The sequence below is a fragment of the Callithrix jacchus genome, chromosome 10 (assembly GCF_049354715.1).
Source record: "Callithrix jacchus isolate 240 chromosome 10, calJac240_pri, whole genome shotgun sequence".
NCBI lineage: Eukaryota > Metazoa > Chordata > Mammalia > Primates > Cebidae > Callithrix > Callithrix jacchus.
The window spans coordinates 57,206,859-57,233,976 of NC_133511.1; the positions used below are offsets into that span (position 1 = coordinate 57,206,859).

Genomic DNA, 27,118 nt, shown 5'->3' on the forward strand with positions numbered 1-27,118 from the left:
TCAAGAAATAAAGAAATACAAACAAAGTTTATTCATCATTCTATTTATTACATGTATGAATATTAACATCTCATGGTCTCCATCTAAGTCCAAACCAACAAAAGAAAAAAGTTAACCATATCTCAAGCGAACATTCTTACAGATTCCTCTGTAACTTAAAATAGAAATATGTTCATCTGCATTAAATCATTTGACAATTTGAAAGTCTTTAAAAAAAATCACCTTTAGTACTTAAATATATTTGTTAATTGTTTGATGTAATCAGTGTCCAAGTTCAAGAATAAAAGTCGCTTCATTAGATATTTTCAAAAGTGTACATCTGGATGGTTCTCTATAGCTGAAATTGTGTGTGTGTGTATGTGTTTGTGTATGCATATATATATATATTATATATGTGCAAATATGTCCTATTTTGTCTTTAAAATTTTTTCAAAATCTGGCTTTTCTATTTGAGAAAAGCCCTGCGGTGCTCTCACAACCCCCCCCTTTTGAAGGATGAAACTTCAAACTTTGCTTCTTTAATCAATGGGAGGCTACTAGAAAAAAAATCTTATGCTGAGGTTGCTGTTCAATTCTATTTTTACCCAATAAAAAGTACAGAAACTTTATTTGATGGTGTGCATAAATATTACACTCCATGAATAGCAAAAATATTTTTTATTTATAATTTACAGTTGCACAGTGAAAATCGTACATTTTTACACATACAATTTCATTTTGTTAAATTTGCACACATCTACAGAACTTTCACACAACAAGCACCTGAAACTCTGCAGGCAGTAGGAAATGCAAATACTAAAATGTATTTATTAACCAAATGATAGCTGAAGGCCCTGCCTCAGCTAGACAATTTATATAGATATGTCTATATATACATAAAAAAATTCTTCACCTTCTAGATCCAACAGCAGCTTTTTTAAAAAAGAAAAAGATACCTTTCTCATTTTATTTAAACTGACTCAACTGTGTCATTTTCTGTTTTAATTTCAGAGGGTGTTGCTATGCTTTCCTCTGTACAAGCTGGTGGTGTATCAATTCGTTCTTCCTTAACTTTGGGACTTTCACAGGGTTCCTGCAATTCGTTTTTGACAATGTTCAACATAATATTCAAGGGGTTTTCAACTGGTGTCTTGCTGGGTGATGGTGTACAATCAAATGAAGATGTCTACAAAATGAGAGGCCCTATGAGTACTGATGAAAGTTCAAAATTCTTACATTAAATGACATTTAGTTTTTTAAGACCCTTGTATGGACAAGGGAACACACATACAACAAATGCAACTGAAATACCTGCCTCCCAACAAAATGTGCCATAAAGGCAACAAAAATAAAATATATATTGCACATTCAATATGTACTTAGCAGTGAGCTAAGCAGTAACGGCTAAGTTGTAAGACATTATACGGCTAAAAAAAGTTGATTAGATATGCTTCTACATTTTAATTTCTACATAGATGTTATACATATATTCTGGAACTTGTTACTACCCTAATTTCAAATATTCTGAGGATTTTTTAAATCCCATAAACCATCATCCTAAACACTAGTCTTCTGATAACCTAAATAAATCTTCCAAATTGCCTCCAACCCACTATCTTTAAAAACCTATTTGTTCCATTACTTGGTTTTAAAAACAGACTGCAAGTGTGGCCATTTGAACTTTTTTTTTTTTTTGAGACGGAGCCTTGCTCTTTTCCCCCAGGCTGCAGTGAGTGCAGTGGCACGAACTTGGCTCACTGAGACCTCCACCTTCCAGGTTCAAGTGATTCTACTACCTCAGCCTCCCAAGTAACTGGGACTACAGGCACCCACCACCATGCCTGGCTAATTTTCGCATTTTTAGCAGAGATGGGGTTTCACCATGTTGGCCAGGCTGGTCTCAAACTCCTGACCTCAGGTGATCCACCCACCTTGACTTCCCAAACTGCTGGGATTATAGGCATGAGCCACCACACCCAGCCAACCATGTGAACTTTTAAGGCCAACAGACTGGTATGTTCCTTTGGATTCTATATGTAATCATTAAAAAGTATACCTATTTTGGCCAGGCACAGTAGCTAATGCCTGTAATCCCAGCACTTCGGGAGGCCAAAGCAGGTGTATCACTTGAGGTCAAAAGTTCGAGACCAGCCTGACCAATGTGATGAAACCCTGTCTACTAAAAATACAAGATCAGCTGGGTGTGGTGGCACGCGCCTGTAATCCCAGCTACTTGGGAGGCTGACACAGGAGAATTGCTTGACTCTGGGAGGTAGGTGGAGGTTGCAATGAGCTGAGAACACGCCATTGCACTCCAGCCTGGGCAGCAAGAGCGAAACTCTGTCTCAAAACAAAACAACAAAAAAAGTATAAAAGTATACCTATTTAGATGGCTGAACAGGATGTCAAAAAATAAAAACAACAGCAAATGCTACCCATAGCTCTAGAAACCTATCCCCATCATGATCCTTATTTTCACTTTTCCTCACATTTCTCTGGGCCTAGTGGCCTAGTAAAAGATAACACGATTCAAGTGAATAAAATGCAAGGAATGATAAATTTCAAAATTTTAATTGCATATCACAGAAAATATTTTAATGTACATCAATTCTGTCAATCTAGCACCAATATTTACTGAACAACCTAAATGCTGTATCAAAAACAAAAATAGTTCAATACGTTTAAAATAACAATATTGCTTTGATTCAAAAAAATAACTAAAAAGTTAAATTTATTCATGCAAATGAGAATACAGTAACCAAAAAGAACTTACATTTTGATAATCTTCATAACATGATGGATGATAAATCTGAAGCAAAAAGAAAAAAGTAAATATATGCATATTCGTTTCTAATGGAATATTATCATATGATTTTTCTTTTTAACTTTAAACCAGAAGGTAGTCTTTGGAAAGATGACAAAAACTGTTTGGTCATGAAAATAAATAAAACCAAAATTTTCATCCTTAAAGGGTCTGAAAAACTGACTTCTCTTGGCCCATTTAAGTATCTAGCCTAACTTAGTTTGTTTTCAGCACAGTACAGTTTGATGATGAAATATAAATCCACAATCAAAATAGTATGGGTGAACAGAAAAACAAATAACTAGATTCAGAAGACCTACTCCTGGCTCGGTCACTGACTAATAATGCAACCTCCTTTGTAAAGTGAGTACAGAATCGGGTGACTGCTAAGATCCCCTCTAACTCAAACATTCTATTACTTAGTCCAATACCTTTTATTAAGACCAAAAATCAAACAAAAACTATTATGAACCTCCTCCTTTCAAAGTAATAAGCCAACAACAAAATACTAATCTTAACACTTTCTTATAAAGAAATGAAAATTACCTTTCCATCTACTCTAATAGCATTTTTCAAATGCCATTCCTCCTCTTCTTCATCCCAGTACTGTTCAAATTGTTCTTGACAGATTTCGCAACTCTAAAATACAATCATATAAAATGAAATTTACATAATAGAACACATTTAACGCCATTAAGTAAAAATATACAAACATTTTATTAAGTGGAGTAAGGAATTTATGAGTGTTTCAAAAGTTTGAATAATGTCCAATACATAATATGATTCAAAATACATTTACAGGATTCTGTCAATCTTTCCAGCACAAGGAGTAAACATTTCACTGCTTTTGGCCACTGTAGTTATGAAACTCAAAGCTAGACTGTAAGAGTAAAACTGAAGAGTAGCAGTGCTTCCAAAAAGTCTTAAAATCATTAAATCAGGGATATAAATATAGTGATATGTTTATGAGTATTTACTTAAAGAAAGTGAGGGACACTCCTATTGGGAGAAAATTTAAACATTCTTCTCTCACCTCAACTGCTCCAGCTGGTCCAGCAGGTACACTTTGGAACTCTTTTTCTTTAGCAGCTTCTTGAGTTTTTAACACAACTTCCTCATGAACCTTTTCGAAAAACTGGCTCTTTGCCCGTTCTTCCAGGTCAGCTATCTCCTCAAATTCTATCCAGTCCTTAAAAGGAGTTGATTTTAAAAGTTATTCCATTTATTTCTAAATTTTTACTGCAGATCTTCAATATAATGCCATCCAAAGGTAAGGGGTACATATATTCTTTTCTACATTATGCTCTAATATTATTTAAAATTATACTTTGAGACTTTTAACTAATAGACAACATACGGCAACTAATAATTAAGATTTTAATTTTCCATTAATTCTACAGTTACAACTACTAATTCAAAAAAGATAAGCTTCAAGTATAATTTTCTACAAAAAACAGTCACAGAGCCTTGGAATTTTAGAGCTAGAACAATCCTGTATGCTATATTCTAATCACAATAAAAAACACATGCTCTTCAAAATTCATTTCTTTAAAAACCTGTTTATATTCTAGAGGTCAAATTTTATTCAGTAAATTTACATGTTAGATTCTAGCAATTATTAAAATTATTAAAATCGATATACTTTTAGAATGATATTACTTAGCCTAAAAGATAGTATGGAGGCACATGGGTTACTTACTGTTAAACTGTAGTACCAGCGTCTATGAGTGACTTTTCTGCTAACATCCTTTTCAGTTCTATTTTGCCGATAATGCCAGTCCAAATGATCTGCATATACATCTGTCTGTGATGTTGTAAACCTCATTCCACAAGAGTAACACTGAATACCAGTGTACAGTCGATTTATAACACTATCATAACGTCTATTTTGAAAAAGAAATAATCTTTAGTGTTGGTAACATGGCTTGATGCCCTTCAAAAGCCAATTACAAGTATCTCAGTTTTCCATATTGTAATAATGGTGAAACCAAGGGCTGGCTGAAACAGTTAACACCCAAAGATCAATGTTATTTGCTAACAAAGTCATTGACCCTCTTTACCTTAACTTTGGTGACTTCTGGAACATGGAGCCTGTCATCTTATGGATAGCCCTGACCCAGTTATTTATTTCCATTTAGCTAAAAATGAAATGATCCTGTGCTAGCTAACAAGGCAATAGGTAGCTTATTCTAGTTTGGGGCGAAGTCAACGTGGACATGGCAGAACAGTTAAATCTCACCTCTCTAGATCTTTGGCATTCTGAATAATTCAACTTCTCCACTCTGGTGTAACAGTGAAAAAAGTACAGAAGAAATAATAATAGTATGGATAACTAAAGAGAAAACTTAGAAGAACACTAGGAAACAATAATTAGTTTTGCTGTGGTCAGCAAATAGTTTTTAATATTCTGGACTCTCTATTTGGGAAGAAACAGGTATATACAGAAGACCAAAAAAGTGAACAGAGCAGTTATTAACTCCAAGAAAAAAAAAATTGTAGAATAAAGCAAAGAACAGAACACGGTACTTTATTACAGCAAACAAAATAAACATTTGGTCACAATATTAATACTGAATAATAATGAAAAATAGTCCTATAACTAAATGGAGGGCAGTTGGTAGGACAGTACAAGAGCTAGCTAAATCCAACCCCTCAACCTGTTTTTTTTTTTTTGCTCTGTTGCCCGGGCTGGAGTGTAGTGGCCTTATCAGTCACTGAAGCCTCCGCTTCCAGAGTTCAAGCAATTCTCCCTGCCTCAGCCTCCCAAGCAGCTAGTTTTCCAGGTGCCTACTGCCACACCCAGCTAATTTCTGTATTTTTAGTAGAGATGGGATTTCACCATGTTAGCCAAACTGGTCTTGAACTCCTGACCTCAGGTGATCTGCCCACCTCAGCCTTCCAAAGTGCTGGGATTACAGGTGTGAGCCACCACACCGAGCCTAAATCACTTTTTTAGAAAGAGATTATGTCCAGATGTGATAAATCAAGAAATAGAAAAATATGTATATTACAAGAAATAGACCGGGTACAGTGGCTCATGCCTGTAATCCATCCCAGCACTTTAGGCTGAAGCAGGCAGATCACTTGAGCCCAGGAGTTCGAGAACAGCCTGGCCAACATGGTGAAACCCCATCTCTTCTAAAAACACAAAAATTAGCTGGTGTGGTGATGGCTGCCTATAATCTTAGCTACTCAGGAGAATCGCTTGAACCCGGGAGGTGGAGGTGGCAATGAGCCAAGACTGTGCCACTGTACTCCAGCCTGGGCAACAGCACAAGACCCCATCTCAAAAAAAGAGAGAAAGAGGTAAATGCCAAAAAAAAAATAGTTTCAAAAGTTTAAAAAAAGAAAAGATTGCCTCTAGGGTACAGTGTTGGGTGAAGGAAAAAGGAATGCCATCATTTATTATAAGCCTTTAATTATGTGAAAGTATTACTTTGAAAAAAATAATGATTTTATTTTATAGTATCTAATTCAAATTTTAAAAAAATGATTTTAAAGGAGTGTAAAACTCATTAGCTGTTTTATTTTTTAATAAAGTACTCACGGAATTAATGAATCAATTTGCTAGAAAAAGCTTTAAATGTTTTTAAGCAATACAATAGAAAATCATGAAAAGCTATGCACCAAATGTTAATAGCTGTTATCCATAAAGTGAGAGTTGTAGGTTTTCTTATTTATGATATAAGTTTCCACAATTAACATTACTTATAAAATGAAAAATAGATTTATTTTTTTAATTATAAAGGCTGGACTATAAAAATCTCATTTCTGAACCTCAAAAAATTAATATCGATATAGAAAAAATGATGATAAACAGAAAATGAAAACTAAACAGGAATACATGAATTATCTATACCTAGTGTTTAAATCTGCTAAGTTTTCTGTACCACAGATTAAAAAATGAAAATTTTGAGGGGTCGGGCATAGTGGCTCCTACCTGTAAGGAGTTCAAGACCAGCCTGGCAAAGGTGAAACCCTGTCTCTACTAAAAATACAAAAGTTAGCCAGGTGTGGTGGTAGAGTGCCTGTAATCCCAGGATAATCTCTTGAACCTGGCAGGCAGAGGTTGCAGTGAGTCAAGATCAAGACACTAAACTCCAGCCTGGGTGACAGAGTGAGACTTTTAGGGGTGGCCTTTGGCCTAAGTACATATACAGCAAACATACTTTAAAAGGAGATTTAAAAATAGGCTCCCTAAAGATGATGTTATATATATTTTATATTATGAAATCTTTTTAAAAGGCTTCCTAAATGTTAAAACAGCAAAAGGAATAAAATAAAAGGGAAAGGGAAAGCACTAATAGTAACAATGTCCACTATTATTAGAGTCACTGCCTCTTTATTTTAAAGAAAATTAGATTACATACTGTTTCAATTCTTCAACTGTAAAATTAGTAAGATCTGGAACATCTTGATCTTCATTTTGATCTTCCTCCTCTTCAAGGGGAGGCTGAGCAGCTACTTCACTTACTTCTAAAATTAAGAAGAAACACAAATTTCTTAATACCGTTTTCCATGTATTCTTTAAAGTATTATAAGTATTTATAGTATTATAAACAAGTAGAGAAATACACCTAGTCTACTCAGTGCTTCTGATCTCAAGTTTACTGGACAAGGAACCTAATACAATTTTTTATTTTGGTATATGATGTTAACCCTGATCTCTTAAAAGTCTTCTATAATAAAGTCATTTATTCATCAATATTCAAATTTTCAAAAGTTAAATTAACATAAAATTACTGGTAAAAGCCTGCACATTAGATATGTTAACTGAAACACATGTCCGCTATAAGGTAGTTCAATCTTAGGAAATCTAAAATAATTTCATTATAAACCAACTGTATTTGATTTTCAAAAATCAAAAATAAAAGTTATACCTGGGAATTCAATTACTATAAGGACCTTTATCATAATTTATATCATTATATTAGATCATACATCTCAAAAATTTAATGAAGCTTTGTGTACATTAAGTATAACATCACACTTACGTGTTGTAGCTGAATCAGGTTGAGACAATTTGAGAATTCCTGTTTTCAGCAATTTTGAAAACAATTCATTTACATCCACCTGACTGAGATGATTATCAGGATATGCCTTAGGGAGGGCTCCTAAAAAAAAAAAAAAAAAAAAAAAAGAAGGAACTTCTTTTAAAGTGAATGTAGAACTTAAAGATGCAAATTATACTAAGCATTTTTCAAAGTTTTCTTCAAGATGTCCTGTCACCAGTAAATCTGACAAAGTCTTATTAATGAGGGGTTTAATTATTTCAAAAGCCCTTAAGATTATCTTTTCATTTAGGTCAACAGACTTGAGAATATATTCTAAAACAAACACTGAGAACACTAAAAACAATGACCCTTTATGCTGCCTCCTCCCATGCAATGCAGCACCACCCCTATCTCCAACTTTCCACCTTTCTAATTCTAATTCTTTTCTCCATCTTCTAAGTACACTGGAAAAGGGAGTTTTATATAGATAAAGTAAGTCTATCACCTCTTAGCACTAAGCCAAAGTGGAAGTACTCCTGACCTCAAAGCTCCCTGACATAACAGAAGAACTGAAACAGGGAGATGAATCAGATGGCTCAGAGTATACCTGCTCCCATGACCTTTGCTAAATAGTATATTGTCCTTGCAAAGCAACTCAGTCTATTGCTGAAAAGGTGTCACAGTTACCAACGCTTCAGTAAGTTGAACAAATGAAATAAGCCTAACAATTTTGTTTTGCTTGATGAGGAATCCTCATTGGTAAGGAATCATTCCAGTCCCATATTTTTCCAAGCACTACTATTCTAAACACTGTGATTCTCCTTTTTTTTGAGACAGAGTCTCACTCCGTCACCAGGTGCCAGGCTGAAGTGCAGTGGCGCAATGTTGGCTCACTGCAACCTCTGCCTCCTGAGTACAAGCAAATCTCCTGCTTCAGCCTGCCAAATAACTGGGACTACAGGCGCACGCCACCATGCCCAGCTAATCTTTGCATTTTTTTAGGTGAGACGGGGTTTCACCATGTTGGCCAGGATGGTCTCGATCTCTTGACCTCGTGATCCGCCCCAACTATGAAAACAGTATTTTACACCAGGTGCAGTGGCTCGTGCCTGTAATCCCAGTACACTGGGAGACCAAAGCAGATGAATGACCTGAGGTCAGGAGTTTCAGAACAGCCTGGCCAACATGGTGAAACTGTCTCTAATAAAAATATAAAAACTAGCCGAGTGTGGTGGCCCATGTCTGTAATCCCAGCTACTCAGGAGGCTGAAGCACGAGAATTGTTTGAAACCAGCAGGTGAAGATTGCAGTGAGCCAAGATCACCCCACTGCACTCCAGAGCAAGACCCTGTCTCAAAAAAAAGAAAATATTTTAATGTATTTGTATGTCACTATGATACATCTCACTCACTAAACCTACACAGAAAAGTTCTGAACCACTAAAAATTCCTCTTAATGGCAGAAATTCAATTTGCATCCACAGTATACATAATCCCTACCCTTTACCACTGTATATTCTAATTTTATCATACTGCCTTATATAGAGTAGGCTAATTAATGTCTGTTCAAACTAAATGTCTGAATACATGAATGAATAAATCAACTTCAACAGTTAATCAATTACAATAACATTTAACTCACTAGTTTTAACCTTTACTTTCCATTAAATTAGCTATTTACATGTCTAAGATGCATAATTAGCTGTTCTCATGTCTGAGGGTAGTCAAGTTTAATAACAAAGAGCATAAACTGTGGGACCAGACTCCTGGGATTTTTAGCCAGAAATTCCACTTTCTAGTTGTATAACATAATCAAGTTCCTTATCTGCCTCAGCTTCCTATGCCTGTACAAAGGGTAATAATAGTTCCTAAGATTGTTATGAGATTAAATTAATTAATATTTGTAAGGAACTGAAGTGCTTGGCATTATTATGTAGTTTTCGTTAAACCACCAAAAAAAAAAAAAAAATCAATAGCCTTTCTATATCATAAAGCTCTTTGAGGCCAGGTGTGGTGGCTCATGCCTATAAACCCAACACTTTGGAAGGCTGAGGTGGGAGGACTGCTTGAGCTCAGGACTTTGTGATCAGCCTGAGCTACATAGTGAGCACCCTATCTCTTTAAAAATAAAAATAAAGCTCTTAGAAGGATAAACTTAATTCATCCTAGCATAATGCCTAGCATACAGCAGATGACTAATATATGTTTGAATGAATAAATGAACATGGGTATATTTCCTACTAGAAAAGGGATGTTTATACTTTCAAATTAGAGAAGGAACCTTGAGAGAAGCTAAATACAGCACACTGAAAACTGTTGACACCTCTTGTAAACAATAAGAAGAACTTGAAAATTAATGTCCCATTCAATATCCCCAAACCCGGAGAAAAATTGTGACTTCCTCTGTGACACTGCTATGCCTTGTAAACATATACATATAACCCAAGGTTGTACAAGCATAAAGAGGCTGGACATAGTGGCTCACAGCTGTAATCCCAGCACTTTGGGAAGCCAAGGCGGATGGATCACCTAAGGTCAAGATTCAAGACCAGCCTAATCAATATGGTGAAACTGTGTCTCCACTAAAAACACAAAAATTAGCTGCGCATGGTGGCATGCACCTGTAGTCTCAGCTACTCAGGAGGCTAAACCAGGAGACTTGCTTGAACCTGGGAGGCGGAGGTTGCAGTGAGCTGAGATCGCGCCACTGCACTCCATTCTGTGCAACAGAGCAAGACTCCATCTCAAAAAAAAAAAAGCAAAAAGAAAATTTGTAATTTCTGATAGCATCTCATGCCACTAACTCCAATATAACAAATTTTCTACCCAACAATAAAAACCAAGTTCTAAAAAAAAAAAAAAAAAGTTCTAAAGGAAAATACATTAATATAGCACTTGACAAGTAGTTATAAAGTACTTTTGCATATACTATATCATTTGATTCTCTTAAAAATAAAAATCCCAGGCAAATACTAATACTACCATATGCTATTTACAGGGGGAAAACTGAACCTCAGGAAGGACACCTGCTTAAAGTCTGCCCATTTACAAAGTAACAAAGTGTAGATTCCAAAGACCAACTTTTCTTTATAGTAACAAAATAATAATAGCAAATATAAATTAATCCTAATTGTCCATCTAGAAATTAAAAGTTGAAAGCTTCCAAATTAATTGAATTTCTTGACACAATTTAAGGACTAATATATAAAAAAAGATCTTGGCTAGGACTTCCTAATTACTTCAGAAGTTTCAAAAAACTCCCTAAATTTATTGTAAACTGATTTTGCTGCAAACTGATTTTTTGATGTAAACAATGCTACAGTAAAGCATGTTTCTGAAAGAGCTATTTCAATGATTCAGAAATGAAAGCAAGTATCACTAATGTATATAATTCCACTTACCACATATTAAAACTAAAATTCATTTTGTGGGCACAGTGGCTCATGCCTGAATTCTCAGCACTTTGGGAGGCTGAGGCAGGCAGATCACTTGAGGTCAGGAGTCCAAGATCAGCCTGGCCATGGTAAAACCCCAGCTCTACTAAAAATATAGAAGTTAGCTGGGTCTGGTGGCGCATGCCTGTAGTAACACCTACTCAAGGGGCTGAGACAAGAGAATCGCTTGATCCCAAGAGGCAGAGGTTGCAGTGAGCCAAGATTCCGCCACCACATTCCAGCCTGGGCAAAAGAGCAAGACTCTGTCTCATAAATAAATAAATAAAACTAAAATTCATTTTAAAAGTCCTTTTATCTACTATTAATTAAGCCCCACTCCATAGTAACAAAGATGTTTATCAGTGAATCTGGCTAAGAAAGCCACTTTTTGCTATTTGAGTGCCCATAAAAGCATAAAAATTAATCAACTTTATTAATGCAGTATTCTCAGTATTCACTTAATGTTTTTTTTGTTTGTTTTTGAGAAGGAGTTTCACTCTTGTTACCCAGGCTGGAGTGCAATGGCGCAATCTTGGCTCACCGCAACCTCCGCCTCCTGGGTTCAAGCAATTCTCCTGCCTCAGCCTTCGAGTAGCTATGACTACAGGCACGTGCCACCATGCCCAGCTAATTTTTGTATTTTTAGTAGAGACGGGGTTTCACCATGTTGACCAGGATGGTCTCGATCTCTTGACCTTGTGATCCGCCCGCCTCGGCCTCCCAAAGTGCTGGGATTATAGGCGTGAGCCACTGTGCCTGGTCAATAAATGTTTACTGGATCATAACACACACTACTCAAAACATCAAATAATTGAGATTTCTGAGGTTTGTCATTTATTTCATTCTATCTCAACACAAATGTCATACCTGCCCTCCCACCTTCCAGTTTCCACCCAGTAGGTTTCCTTCCGTTTGTTTTGCACACTACATGTTGAGGCTAACCATCTCTAGCTGTAAATAAGGTCAATGTGAATATACATCTACAATGTAAATAAACTTAGAAAAGAAACAAAAATATGTCAGCCAGATTAAATTTCTCTAAATTAAATAAACCTTTGCCAAGCTGTCATTTCCTAAAATTAACAAAGTTAGCTATTTAACAAAACAATAATCATTTGTCTTTTGAAAAACAAAGTTCAAAAAGTACATACCTGAAGGATTCTGAACAAATCCAGGATTTTGTGGATGAACTGGTAAAAACTGTTGTCCTTGACCAAAAGCTACTGGCTGAGCAACACCGCTTAGAACCTTTAAGATAAACCTTAATTTTAAGAACATACTTTCTATATTTCAAGTAAAACTTTTAACATCCTAATTACATAAAAATATTCACAGATGTCACAAGGCCTGGCTTATAAAGATTGAGAAAGGTACCCTGGCTGGGTCACTTCACTTCTAGTTCTTCTACAAACAGCAACAGTAAAACCTTCCCTGATCTGTTTCACAGAGGTATAAGTTACCAAGAATGGGTTAAAACTTCTTTGAAAAGTTTGAGATACCTACTAAAGCAGCAAAGTAGCCCCCCAAAAAAAGAAAATGTAAGATACCATGCAAACATAAGGTAATTAGCTGTGTTACTTTACACAAGTCACTTTACCTTGCTGGTGCTTTCCCTTATTTTAACAAATAGAAGAACTGACAAAACAATATGACCTATACACAATCACAAGGGCTAGTTAGCAGCAAAACTGAGGCCAGAACTCCTAACGTTTGCCCCTTTTCCAGATAGCCTGTTTTAATTAGCAATTTGAATTATCAAGCAGGTAAGCATCCTGCTTAGCCATCATCTTTGCATATGGTTATAGCTACATTACAAAGTAATCTTGTAAAAGATGACCTCTTGTAAAAGATGTCAAAGGGAATGTTAAAAAGTAGAACAGTCATGAAGCAAGAACTGCACTCACATATAAATATAGTTATCTGTAGTCCAGAGGAAGGCAAGACTTCTACATGTTGCTGGTATGTAAATAAATATCCATTTATAATCCTTGTTCAGTATACATGTGGACTTTTGATGGTGAGTACACATAATAAAAACCCCACCCATTCTGTATAATGTAGAAATAAGACTAGTACCATTCTAGAGTATCTGTCAGTAACAGTTAACATTTCTTTCAAGGACATACAGTAGAGTAAATCTAGGCAGGCCAACTGTTTTTTCACACCATTAGAGATGAACAGAAGGACTACTTTCTATCAATAATGTTACTAATGTGCTTTAAAAATCTTTCTTATTTTGTATTTTCTTCCATACAATCTTACTACTATAAAATAAATCTGTCCTAGTAAGAAAATGTCAGCACCGGGAAAAGAAGTAAGTTCAGTGCAGGAGAATTTCAGCATGCAAGCAAAAGAAGTCATTAATAACCAACCGAATTAATCACAAATTGTAAATACCAGTGCCTTAAAGTTATTTCAGTATGCATTTTAAAATGTATACAGAACAAGTGTGAAAGAATACCAACTGTGCATATTTTGTAACTAGAGTGTATTTGGAAGTCTGTTTGCTACTAAGTTTGCTGTGTTGACATTAATATCAAATAACTGTGTTTAACAGGAAAGGTGGTGAAAAAAAAGCAGGAAAAGAGGTTAAAAAAAAGAATTGTAGACTGTGAAAGCATGAACCATTTGATCTTCTCATTTAACTAAGGCTAAGGAAAATTATTGGTCAAAGAACAGTCCAAGCAGTCAGTTCGATGGCTAACTTAAAGCATATCAGGGCTCAACAGTTCTACAATGTAGAGGTCTATGAAATACAATTGTTTAATACTTCAAAAGCTTAAAAACAAAAAACAAAACAGAGTCCAGGGTTGGGATTTGATTGAGATATATCCCTAGATCCTAGAAGAGCCAAAATCAATTTTGAATTTAAGTTGCAAATTTCATTCCCGTAAGACACTTATTCCACTTCCCTAGTATGTGGCTTTAGGGTACATTAAAAAGTTCTTTCCAATCTATATAATAAACTATGTCCTGAAAACCTAGAAACATTGAAAATGGCTAACTCACCTGCATACAACACAATTTTAGAACAGACTTACCTGTTGAGATGCCTGAATGTTTCCTACTGTCATTGGAGCAGGTAAATTGCCAAAGTTTCCAAATTGAGAACTCTGAAGATTTTTTTCATCAAAATAGTGTCCAGAAGCTCTGTTAAGTGGATTAGAGAAACTCTGGTTTCCAGGGCCATGTGGTCCATTAAAATTTGGTCCTTGAGGTGAATCAAATATTTGTTCATGTCTTTGGAACTGTAGTCCTTGGGACGAGGCATTAAAAGCATTGCCAGGTGGATCATTATATGGCCCAGTCTGATTGAAAGATACTGATTCAAGCCTTTGTGAAGGATGATTGTCAAATCTTGTGCCTTGAAGACCAAGAGGAATATCAAACCTTGATGCTTGCTGATGTTGTGGACCATCAAATCTTTGAGGTACACCATCAAATCTTGGTTGAACCTGCTGTCCAGGTGGTCCATCAAACCTCTGAGGGCCTGGCTGACCAGGAGTCCTTTCAAATCTAGGACCTGGCTGACCATGTAATCCATCAAATCTTGGCAAGAGTGACGGCTGACCTGGCTGCCCATCAAACCTTAAAGCATGACAGCCTTCAAATCTTGGACCACCTTGACCCAGAGGCCCTTCAATTCGCAGGCCACCTCCTGGTACAGAAGGACCCTCAAACCTCATTCCACCTCCTTGCTGGACTAAAGGGCCTTCAAACCTGATCCCAACCCCTGGTTGACCATGTGGACCCTCAAACCTAAGGTTCCCACCAAGTTGATTATGTTGTCCCTCAAATCTCAGACCAGATACTGACTGACCATGGGGGCCCTCAAACCTCATTCCAACTCCTTGCTGTAGCAAAGGGCCCTCAAATCTGATCCCACCACCTGGCTGACCATGAGGTCCATCAAACCTAATCGCAGCCCCTGATGGACCATGACCCCCCTCAAATCTAAGTCCACCTACAGGCTGACCTCGGGGATTATCAAATCTAAGTCCACCCACAGGCTGACCATGAGGTCCCTCAAATCTTAGACCGCCCACAGGTTGACCACGATGTCCCTCAAACCTCAGACCACCCACAGGCTGGCCCCCTGGTCCCTCAAATCGCAAACCACCTGCAGATCCCTCAAACCTCAGACTAGGGGAACCTTCAAACCGAAAACCACCTCCTCCTGCTTGACCAATTGGGCCCTCAAATCGCAGAGGTGTCCCCACTGGTCCTGGAGGACCTTCAAATCTCAAAGGACACCCACCTCCTAACTGACCTTGTGGCCCTTCAAATCTCAAAGGGCCTCCTCCCCCCATCTGTCCTGGTGACCCATCAAACCGAAGAGAAGCTGGTGTGGGAGGTCCATCAATTCGAGGGCTTAATTTATTAGGTCCTTCAAAAATCATCTTGGTTGGGCCATCTCTTGTTACTGATGGCCTACTAGGTCCATCAAATAATGGTCTGTCTTCAGCTAAAGCTGTAAGTCGCTGATTTGTATCCAGGCCAGCAAATCTTGATGCTGGGCTATCTACAAATGGTTTATCTGAATCTTCATATCGAGGTCGCTTAAGTGGAAAACGATCATTGAATGGAGATCTCTGCTCTTCTCGCACACCTTTTAAGAAGAAAAAAAATTATTTTCACTAAATCTAAAGTTATCTTAAAGTCTTCTACTTTCATATAAATGTTTATCCAAAGATATAACTATCTCACTATATTAGAGGGGCAGGAAGAGACAGACAGCATCAAGCAGCAGATAAGAGGATGCCCTCTAGAGTCAGACACACCTGAGTAACAAAAAAAATTCCCATCCTATCAACATACTAATTTCATTTTGAGTGAAAGTTATTTAACCTCTCTGTTTTATTTCCTATCTATAAAATGGGGAAAATATACATTTCCTTGTGTTGTTGTGAGGATTAAATCAAATTACATATAAAAAGAACCTAATGAAGTACCTGACACACAACTGGCCTTAGAAGTATTAGCTCCCTTCCCTTCCCTTTCCTTAAGGGGAAAAAATATACAAAATCAATGGGAAAAAAAACCAGTAATTTGAACAATCACAAAAATCCATCCCCACTTAGCTTGTTCATTTTCCCTTCACTGCTGTGTGATTCAATAGGCATAATCTGATTTAACTTTTTCTACCTTTAGCAGAGACTTGTTCGTCATGTCTTCTCCGGCCCTCATGGGGTGAAAGATTCTCAGCATAAGTACGACTCCCAGATATAGGAGAAAGACGTCTTGCTCTTTCACTAAATTGTTCTTTTCTGTCAAACTGTGCTCCACTATTCCTACTTGCATGTTTACTTTTGGATGGCTCACATTCTATTCCAGACAACAAGGCATCAGTCAAAGGGTAGTCAAAAATATCAGGATCTAAGAGATCAAGTCTTGGAAATGAATGCTGAACCTGTGTCCTTTTCAGTTTTGCTTTATGTTCATAGTAGGTTAATTCAGCATCAGTTAAGAGAGGTTTCTTTTTTAATCCACCTTTATTTTCTTCTGTAGGACTATCCCGTACATTGCATCTATGTTTACCTTCTTGATACTGAAATAGCTGTCGAATTTGATGTACAACAACAAGGAAGTCATCCTGTGTAATTTCACCAGAGGCTAAACGTTCACTCGTCTGTATAGGGGTGATAAAAGGAAATGAAATATTTTAAATATAAAAAGTACTTACCAAAAAAATTTGACAAAAGAGAATAATGACTACATGGGATTAATCATAGTAACTACCTTTTGAAGTAATTCTCTTTTGCTTGCAAGAGTTAACTCTTTAGGAATCTGAAGATTGGCATCTACACTTAATCGATGCTGCTGCTGCTTTGGGGCTCGAGGTGATAAAATTCCTTTAGTGCTTGACCAGCTCTCCCTATGCCTTAGATGAGGAGGTTTACTATGTTCATCGACCTGTTGTAAGCTGAAACCATAAAAGCAATATATTACTTTTAAATGTTTTTTCTGAAAAATATTCAGGACCATATTTAAAGATCCTTTTCAAAGGATATGGTTAAAATAGATATATATAACCACAAAAAGTAACTAAACAAATGATTTAGAGTACAAAATATGAAATCAGCAAAAACAGATATGAATTCTGATTCTTGCATGTCTTGGAATGCAGCCTTAGGGAGATTAGTTAACCTTTCTAAACTTCAGTTTCCTTATCTGTAAAATAGAAATAATAGTATTTAACCCACAGAGATGTAAGAATTAGATGAAAAAAAAAGTACTAATAGCACCCAAAAAAGCATTTTCCAATTTTTAAATTAACACTATCTTTTGAAACATACACACTATTACACTTGATCCAAAATGTTAACATCATACCTTTTATTTTCTTCCCAACCAGATTTCCATCTTTTGGCAGATTTGGAACTTTGCCAGTTTTCTATATTCTCCTTTGGTTCAATGCCTGACTTTGTAGAATGCTGGTTTGTGATTTCTTGTGGTCGCTCCTCTTCACTCTTTTTCATTCGCCTTGGATCCCGAATATCCTGCTTAGTACTTCTCTTAGTATTTCTGTCTTCTCTAGAAGATGGTGTAAACTCTTCCATATGTGACTGCTTAACTCCAGATTGGCGAATCTTTCCAGCTTTAGGTGTAGATGTTGGAGACATACTCCTTTGCCTTCGTTTGGGTGACCGCCTATCTCTTCTCTTCGGGGAATGTGTAATTGGTGACCTAGACTTGGGTGATCGAGATCTAGATCGCTTTCTAGTACTCGATCTCCCTGGTTTTGTCCCCTGTTTTTCTGACTCTTCTGTTATTGTATCCTGTTTTTGTACAATGCCATTTATGATTTTATTTCTACTTCCAGGCAGTCTGTGTTCAGATGACTTCATGTGCTCATCTTTATCCTTTTTTTCTGCAGTTTTTCTTTTCTCTTTCACATCATCTTCTTTGCCATCAGTCTTATCCTGAAGATGCTTTTTTAGTCTTGGATCTCTCTTATTCATATCAGACAACCTCATACTCTCCGATTCTTGATTTTTCAAGTCTTTTGTGTGAGATAATTTGTTTTTCAAAGGTGATGGCGATTTTGATTTTGATTTTGATTTAGAATCTAATTGGTCAAGTTCTTTCTTGGTTATTTTTTCACTTGATTTACTTTTTTCCTGCTTGGATGAATTTACTTTTTCAGAAGATATAGTTTTACTCGTCTTAATATCAGACTGGTTTAATGTGTTCATTAAAAATTCTTTCCTGTGACTTTGATCTTTTCCATGAGAATGTTGGCTTATCCTGTTCAGACGAGGATCCCGGTTAGTTCCTTTCAAATCCTGAATTTGTAAGGATGGTCCTGGACGGCTTTTCTCAGACTGCACAGGAACCTGATGAGGAGCTTTAACTGCCATAGGGGGAATCTGTGAAACGTGTAATTTGGATGGTGCAGATCCAGGACCTAAACTGGATGTTTCTTGCTGGACACTAAGAGAAACTGCCTGAAATACAAAATAAATGTTCACGTCAATACTGTAAAACACTCAGATTTGTCAAGAAATTGCAAATAACTGTATAATGCTTTATTCAACAAATATATTTACTCACTACTATATTTACACTGTAAACTTTTTCATCTTTTTTTCTTTTACACTGTGAACTTCTAATGTATAAAATGAGATTACAAGAAAAGAAAAACTCCATGATTTAAGTGGCCCACTGTCTTTTCTGAGATTTTGTAGTATAATCCCTAAACAGAATTTAAAAAACTGTTTCTCTTCCTAATTATTCAGGATGCTGAGCCAGACTGCTCCTAAGAAATTGTTAAATCACTACACTCCAGCTACACAAGAATCAGTCATTTCAGCTACATTCTAAGTCCTAAAATTTAGTTTCTCCCAAAGTGGTACTGTTAATGAACCTATAAAATTCTGCCTTACTATACCTCACTATCAAATAAGCTCAGATGCTAAGTAAAATAACTTAGTATAAAGTCATTCATTCATTCATAGAAATCTATAATCTTCCTGGCCTCCTTAATTTTGTCACTGCTGCTCATGAAGCATAAGCTCATAAAACATTAAAGACTATGCCAAAGTATTTGCCACAACACATGTACCATCTTGGGACTGAAATATTAAGTACATATAAGGTAATGACTAACCGAAACTAAGATGCTACTTTATAAGACAGCAAACTAACAGAAAACTATTTAAATGAAATTAGTGTAGTTTTTTGGTTTCTTGGGGTTTTTTTGAGACAGGGTCTTGCTCTGTCACTCATGCTAGAGTGCAGTGAACCAATCATAGCTCATTTCTGCCTCAATCTCTCAGGTTCAAGTGATCCTCCCAACTCAGCCTCTCAAGTAGCTGGGACCACAAGCATGCACTACTACACCTGGCTAATTTTTTTTTTTTTTTTTTGGTAGGGCCTGACTATGTTGACCAGGTTGGCCTCAAACTCCTGAACTCAAGCAATCCTCCCATCTCAGACTTCCAAAGTGCTGAAATTACAGGCATGATCTACCATACCTGACCTATGCAATTTTTAATCAAGTGAATTTTACAGTAAGGATATAAAAATATAGTTCAATAAATATACTGTAATTTGTAAAATAAAAGTAAAAAAGTGTACTGTTTAAAAAAGCAACATGTTAATAAAATTCAAACACAAACATTACTTCCCTACTGTAAGACAGGTTTAAAATATTTAAAACGTCAATCTGCCTTACTTACCAGTTGTGCCTTAGCTTGCTCTAGCTCAAGCTCCAGCTTTTTCTGCTGAAGTTCTAACAACTGTTTTTGTTTTGCCAGCAACTGCTGCCTTATCAGTTGTTCTTGTGTAAGATTCTTTTGTATATCAGGAACAATTGGAGGAGTGGAGACGCTAGGGGAACTGACCACCGTACCAGGTGTTGAAGGCTCCTCAGGCTATAAGAAAAAATAATTTGTTTAAGAAAAATACATCAGCTAAAGGAAGCGAGGGAGTAAATGAAAATTATCAGCTTCACTCTTATCCAAATTCCTAAATATCACACAGAAAACTGATCAGGAATTTAAAACCCCAAAATAAATGCTACATAATACCTAAACAGTGTGAATATATTTCTAAATAAAAATTTCAAATATATACATACTCTTTCTTTTCAAATTCAATCAGTTCACTACAGGGTATTCTATTTTGGCTTTCTGGCAGTAAGTTCTCTATAAGAATTCAAAATGTGATAGTTAAAAGTATGTTACATACTATTCATATTCAAACTTACCGATTTATTTAAAAATTTAGGATTCACATGGATGCTAGACGTATTCACATTGGGGGGTAGAGGTTTAATAGGCCAAGCAGGATCTAATGAATTGACTCTGACATCCAGGGCATAAAGTTTCTTCAATGGGAATATTTCATCCCATGTGGAACGTAACTTAAATAAACTTTTCCTAGTATTTTCATCCACCTAGAACAACAGAACAATTCTATGGCTTGTTAAGTTACTATAGAATATTTTATATATTAAATGTTACATAAATCTGCTCTACTTCACATATAGTTACTAGCAATTGGTAAGTATATACAAGAGTAATAATTTATTAAAAGTGCATTTCTCCTTCAAAAACAGAATAATTAAAGCCATTTTCACCTAGCCTTCATGCAAGCAACCAACTAGGTGAGCCTTTGTACAAAATGTTCCCATATCTTAGAGTTAACATAATAATTCCTAATGTTACTCTTACTCTGGAAAAATATAAAACAACTAGAAAAATGGATTACCTAATGGCTTCGATGTTTTAAATTATTTACATAGTAGTACAAAGTTAAAATTAAAGCAAAACTACCTCACTAACCAATGCCCAGTAATACTATATGGTTGAGTACCTATGAACAAGTATTGTGATGTGGAAAGCACTTTAATAACTGAAATTCACAAAATCTTAACCACCGACAAGGCTTAGTTTTAAATAACTTATCTGCTAACGTTTGTGATGCCATAACAATTTTCAGAAAATTTGCCATTGCTGGCCACGGTAACTCATGCCTGTTAATTCTAGCACTTCGAGAGGCCTATGCAGGCAGATCACCTGAGGTCAGGAGTTCGAGACCAGCCTGGCCCGACCAACATGGTGAAACCCCGTCTCTACTAAAAATACAAAATTAGCCAGGTATGGTGGTTCATGCCTTAATTCCAGTTACTGGGTAGGCTAAGGCAGGATAATCACTTGAACCCCAGAGGTGGAGGTTACAGTGAGCCAAGATCGCGCCATTGCACTCCAGTTTGGGAAATAAGAGCAAAACTCTGTCTCAAACAAGAAGAAAAAAGGAGAAAGAAAGGAGGAAAGAAGAAAGGAAAACAAAGAGGAAAGCAAAGGAAGAAAATTCACCATCAAGAAACCTAGGACTTGGGAAAACTGAGTTAGATTTTTAACATTAGGATAAACAGTAAAGCCTTAACTATATTCTTAAGTCTTTAGATAATATTTATTACAAGGTCATTTTAGTCAACTGTCAGGTTAACGCCCAGTTAGATTCTACCAAACATCCAAGTGAATGTTATAGTATGCTACCAAACATCCAAGTGAATCTGGACACTGAAACTGAAACCAAGAGGTTGGTTAAGCTTCTCCTTAGGCTACAGCCTCAGGTTAGCACTATTCAACAAACGTGTACAATATTCTATTAATAAGCATTTTAATGCGATCTGATATAGAGCGTTCCAATTTTCTTCTGTATATACTATTTCTTTTCTCTAAGAACTTAACATTTCTCAAATAGCAACTACATATTTTCTTATAAACATGTAAAATCTAATACTGAATAGGTCTTCCAAAAAAATTCCAATTCTACAAATCTGACAACTGACAGAACAGGTGTTCATCTACTAAAATATAATAACTACCACCAATTATTGACATTAGGAAGCAATCTTTAAACCTATGTATCTCATAAGTGCCCTTCGGGATGTGAAAGATACAGCCTGACAGAGAATTACCTCAGCAGATCCCTTGCCTTCCTCAACAGAATACAGCTTTAACCAAACCACCATATTACAATGTTATGGAAGAAATTTACAATCTCTAGATGTGGAAACTAATAATATTAGCCTAATTTCTGAACACTAAGGTGGGGGAAAAGTATTTCCAAAATAACCTACAGCAATTAACTGGTCCCACCATTCACACATACCAACAACATTCACCTAAAACATACTTGAACAATGCAACAAAAGAAGAAACATTCCCAGAAAACAAAACAAAACAAAAAAACACCGAAGTTTCAGGAACCGATCACAGGTTGAGACACTGAAGGATTATGCTTTTTTCCCCAGAGAATAAGTCAACATCCTAACACCAGAAATTTAAACAATGAAATCTGATTTACTCTTGACAATTTCTGATTTTTTTGCCTAATTTATAGTGATGAAACACGTTTAAATGAACAAACTCAATTTTTTTTAAAAAAGCACAACTCTAAAAACAAATCCATCTATTCTTATATGGATAATGTAAACCCCTAGAATCTGTTCTAAAAAACTAACATAAAACATTAACTTCAGCCTCTTTCTTCGAAATGATAAACAATAAACATTCAAGAGAATAAAAATTTCCCACCACCCAAGAAAACCCAACACAAAGCAAATATTTATTTAATCAGGAACATATTTTTTAAAAAAAGTTTCTAAATGCATATGTACCTTTTCAAACACACAAATAAATGTTGCAACTAGATTTTTAGTAAAGGCAGTGAGATACTCTCTTCCAACGTTTTTCACAATAGAATCCATAAGGTACATAACAGGAAGCTTCTCTGAGGAAGGAGCCTGAATAAAAAGAAACTGAGAAGTTTAGTATAATGAATTCCCATAAAAGAATTACTTTTAAAAGTGAATTTTTAAACCTACAATAGAGACCTCTATTTTTGTTGATACTACTTTTGAATTAATCGTTATGAAACTTGTGTTCAATCAAGTTCTCATATCTTACGATCCTTAATTGAGCACACAAATGCTCAGAATTACCAGGATGAACAGCTACCCTTTTAACACTCAATGAAATACCAGGTTCATGTGGTAAAAAGACCTGTGTTTTAAGTGACAAAAATGAGGAGGCGAAGGAAAATTACTTTCTGTAATCCCAGTGTCAGTTTTGGGACCCATATTAACTTACAATGGTGTGCCTACACTCAAAAGCAGTTTTTAAGACCTCCTGTAGAACCTCTAATTTCCATAGTTATATTTATATGTTCAAGTCTATGAAGCTTTTGTTACCTGTAAAATCACTAGGATTACTTCTCTATAATCCAAATGAACAAAAATTAAAAAAATACTTCACATGGGAAGTCAATGGCAAAACACTGAAACTTGCACATGAACATGCAAGAAGTTGCAAGTTTGTTACTCAGACAAGAAAAACTGGATGGAGCAGCCGCCGAATCATGTAAATCAGGTTGAACTTGACTCTGGAAGCCAGGATTTGTCCTGAAGATTTTCTTCACAGCCTGGACTCTCCGACGAGATATTTTCCTCTGACATGCACAAACCACGTATTATAAATTTGTGCAAAGCCAGTGTGGTGATGCTGATACAGGTGGCCCTTTCCAAAGTAAAGAAATGTTGTCCCAGTTCAAATGCAATGCCTACCCATCACTGGCTTTTAGAAGGCACAGCAAGCTTCCAGAAAGCATCAGCAGGTTCACAGACTTGTTGAGGAGCATTAAGACACACCATAATAAAGTTTTAACTGACTCCAAAGGAGCACCCATGATTTTTAAAAGACAAAACAAAAAACTTAAGTTATCCCCATTTACCCACCCCATGTGTATAGAAATCTTAACCCTGAGTAACACTTAATCCACAGCTGCCTGAAGCTAGGGTAGGCTCACAGTTCTAGAGTACACAGTACCATCATATTTAATAAAACCAACTGCCCATACAAGTGTGTGGAAATGCTCTTGCTTCTGATAACACCTTTACGACCAAAAGTTGGCTACGAAAACCTTTGAATAATTTTGTATGAAAAATTTTTTTAAGTATTATCTAATAAAAGGGTTCACCCACTGCATGTGGGTCAACTATAGTAAATACGAATATGTCAAATGGTTTACTGCTGTGTCTTTACCATGTTGTTTTATACCATTTTAGTCATTATTGTACTTATGAAGATAAACAGGCTCTCTTTAGCACCAAAGTCTGTTAAGTAGGCTAATTTTTTATTATACAAGTGAAGTCCTTATATGTAGTATTTTTCACTACTGCTCTCTCGGGAGGAGTCAAATTAAGTGTGAATCCTTAAGTTTAGTAACGCAGAGAAGCTAAAGAATAAGGACACAAACATTCACCTCCAAAACACAAAACCAGGCCAGTTTGCTACCAAGTAACAGAAAATCCCTCCCATCACCCTCCACCCCAACCCAGATTTAGTTCCCCCAAAGTGACTTTTACATCTTTTCCTCAATCCGGCTATACAAAAATAACCAGGAAACGTGTGCCCCCAAAATTTCAGCTGTCTTTTACCAGCAAATAGCCCATCTATTTTCAACACTGTGTAGCGATATACAAACCACAAATTTTATGTGGTCACTATATTCAGCATTTAGTTCTCGGTTTTTGAAGGTCTTCTGGATCCATTAAAAACCAGCAAGGAAACTGTTCTTTGAGTGACAACCTGAGCTGCTAAATATTAGACGCTGTGGAATATTAAATCCCAAGTCACGAGGTAATTAGAGTTTAAAAATCAGTGTTTTTGCCTTAAAAACACAAGTGCTTTAAGGCATTTAATGTCAAGTTAAGCCTTCATCAAGGCAAAAACTTAGTTTTCATGTCCAAGATGTTTGTGGTATCAATAAAAAGCATGTTGAGTATGAGGAATGCTTCCTTGTTAAATCTCATACTTAAAAAAAAAGAAGAGCTGTTTTACACACACATTCACAGGAAAATGAACGAAAACTTGTATTTTAGCTGTCAGACTGAGCATGATAAATTTGTTGAAGCCCCTAAAAAAAGAGGGGGGAAAAACCCTTCCTTTTCGTCCTCTTTAAAGTATGAAAGGACCACCTGAAACCGTGTATCTTGTGAAGCGATTTACCCAAAAGAGTGGATGGAACCTAAAGAAGAATGAACCCAAGTCACTTAAAGACTTTTGTTTAAAACACACAACCACGTAGATAAAAATAAGTCTTGGAAACAGATTCTACACCTTACAAAGGTAAATAAAAAAGACAAATACATATTTTATATGTTTTATTCACAAATTTTATAATACCAGTCACACATTTCAAAACCATTTATTAGAGTCAGACCACTCAGTTTTACACTAGACAGAAACCGTCTCTAAACAATATATTGGTGGTTGTTGTTAAAGTGGCCTTTAAAAAGGGGTTCACTCTGCTAAAAGGAGGCTCATCCTGATAATTGCAATCACTAACAACTAGAAAAAACTAAACCGTAAGTACAAGCTTGAAAAATAAAATGTAGCACTGGGACGCTATTAAAACTCATTTAACTAAGTTTAACAGTAACTTTACTTAAATGACATATCGCTCCCATATGAATCCACAGAAGAGGAGGACTACAGGGAAATATAAGGTTGCAGAGGACCACTTCTGTCAAGGGGTAAAGAAAACACTCCTTCACTATCAGGGAAGGGAGAAAAAAAAAGAGAAAAGGAAAAGGAGGAGGGACTGAACTTTTCAGAGAAACTGCAAGTACTTGTTACCCGCTGGGCCAGCTCTCCACCTACAGGTTGGATAAGATCTCCTCCCTCCCACCCAAACCCCACCCTCAACCCCACTTGCCCCCTTATTTGGGGACAAATCAGACCCTCCGATAGGAAAATAAAAGTTCTATCTAGCCGCCCCCACCCCAAAATGGGGCTGACGGGTGTGAGCAGCTGCCTGGCTGGCAAGGAATGGATTCTCCTCTCTTCCCTTTTCGCATCATGTGCTTTTCAGGCGCCATGTTGGGCTCCTAACAGGCGGCTGCTCCACTCGGGGCCAATTCCCTATTCCCACCCACCAACAGCTCGCTCCCAGGTCCCCCTTCACCTCCTTCCAACCCACAGAGCACAATTACCAAAGAGGGTGCTAGGGGAAAACGGGAGACCCATTCCCCCACTTCCCAGGGGTTAAAATGGCTTATGTTAACTCTTACTTCCCCAAACCACAAACTGCCTTTAAGTCTCCCCCACACCAAAGGGCTCTATTCAAAGCGTGTGCGTGTCGGGATATACAATGCGGTGACCTAAAAAGGGAGTTGGTAAGCGGAAGTGGGACTCCACCCTTTATCCTCCCCACTCCCTCCCCCCGAGAGGCCCGTGCTCGAAGCCTGGGCCAAAGACCGAGCCAGAGTTGGAGGGGGGGGTGTGGGGTGGGGGGTTGGAGAGAAGGAACACTGTCCCCCTTTGGATGGAAGCGAGACCTGGGATGAGGCTGACACTAAAATCAGGGAGTATTAGAAGAATAGGAGGCTGCGGGGTGTATAAAAACCTTGGCGGTTTGGGCCTCGATGAGAGAGACGATCTCCTTGGCGAAGGGCAGGTTCTCCTCGGCTAGAATGGTCAGCATATTGATGTGCGGCTTGCTATTGAAGGTCAGGTCTTCGAGCGATGACTGATAATCCCGACAGGCGTCCTCCCGGGCCCCCGCAGCACCGGCCTCGGCCGGCGTCTGCTCTGACATTGCGCCGCGGCCCCCCTCCGAGATCTGCCGCAGCTGAAGCTGAAGCCGCTCTGGATACCCCGCCTCCCTTCCGACTCCTCTTCCTCTCCCCGGTTCTCTCGCGGCTCCGGCTTCACCACATGCTGACCGCGGAGGGGGGATGGGAGACGACACAGGGGGAACCTCGGGTATGAAACGCCGCCGTCTCGCGGGTGATCTCCGTCCACTTCCAGCCGCCACAGAAGCTTCTTTCTCCACAGACACAAAATGGCGGAGGCAGTGGCGGCTCCAGCTCCGAAAATGTCTGTGTTCCCAACC

At 37.1% G+C, this 27,118-nt stretch overlaps 1 protein-coding gene across 2 annotated transcripts; it reads right to left on the minus strand.

The window, feature by feature from the left end:
* Nucleotides 1–27: 27 nt before the first annotated feature.
* On the minus strand, nt 28–27,106 carry PCF11 (PCF11 cleavage and polyadenylation factor subunit). 2 transcript variants are annotated; one of them, XM_009007347.5, is made up of 16 exons: nt 26,630–27,106; nt 22,842–22,967; nt 20,421–20,609; nt 19,891–20,085; nt 17,543–18,657; nt 16,949–17,132; nt 16,748–16,838; nt 14,251–15,818; nt 12,361–12,457; nt 7,777–7,896; nt 7,153–7,258; nt 4,482–4,665; nt 3,816–3,971; nt 3,329–3,421; nt 2,753–2,788; nt 28–1,165 (listed from the first exon to the last, which is right to left on the minus strand). In XM_009007347.5, exons 1-16 carry the CDS (start codon nt 26,819–26,821, stop codon nt 950–952), a joined length of 4,668 nt encoding a protein of 1,555 aa, XP_009005595.1. In that variant the 5' UTR covers nt 26,822–27,106; the 3' UTR covers nt 28–949. The 2 variants fall into 2 exon arrangements, with proteins under 2 accessions (XP_009005595.1, XP_035121205.1); XM_035265314.3 differs by having other exon boundaries at nt 16,355–16,838.
* Between the last annotated feature and the right edge of the window lie 12 nt (nt 27,107–27,118).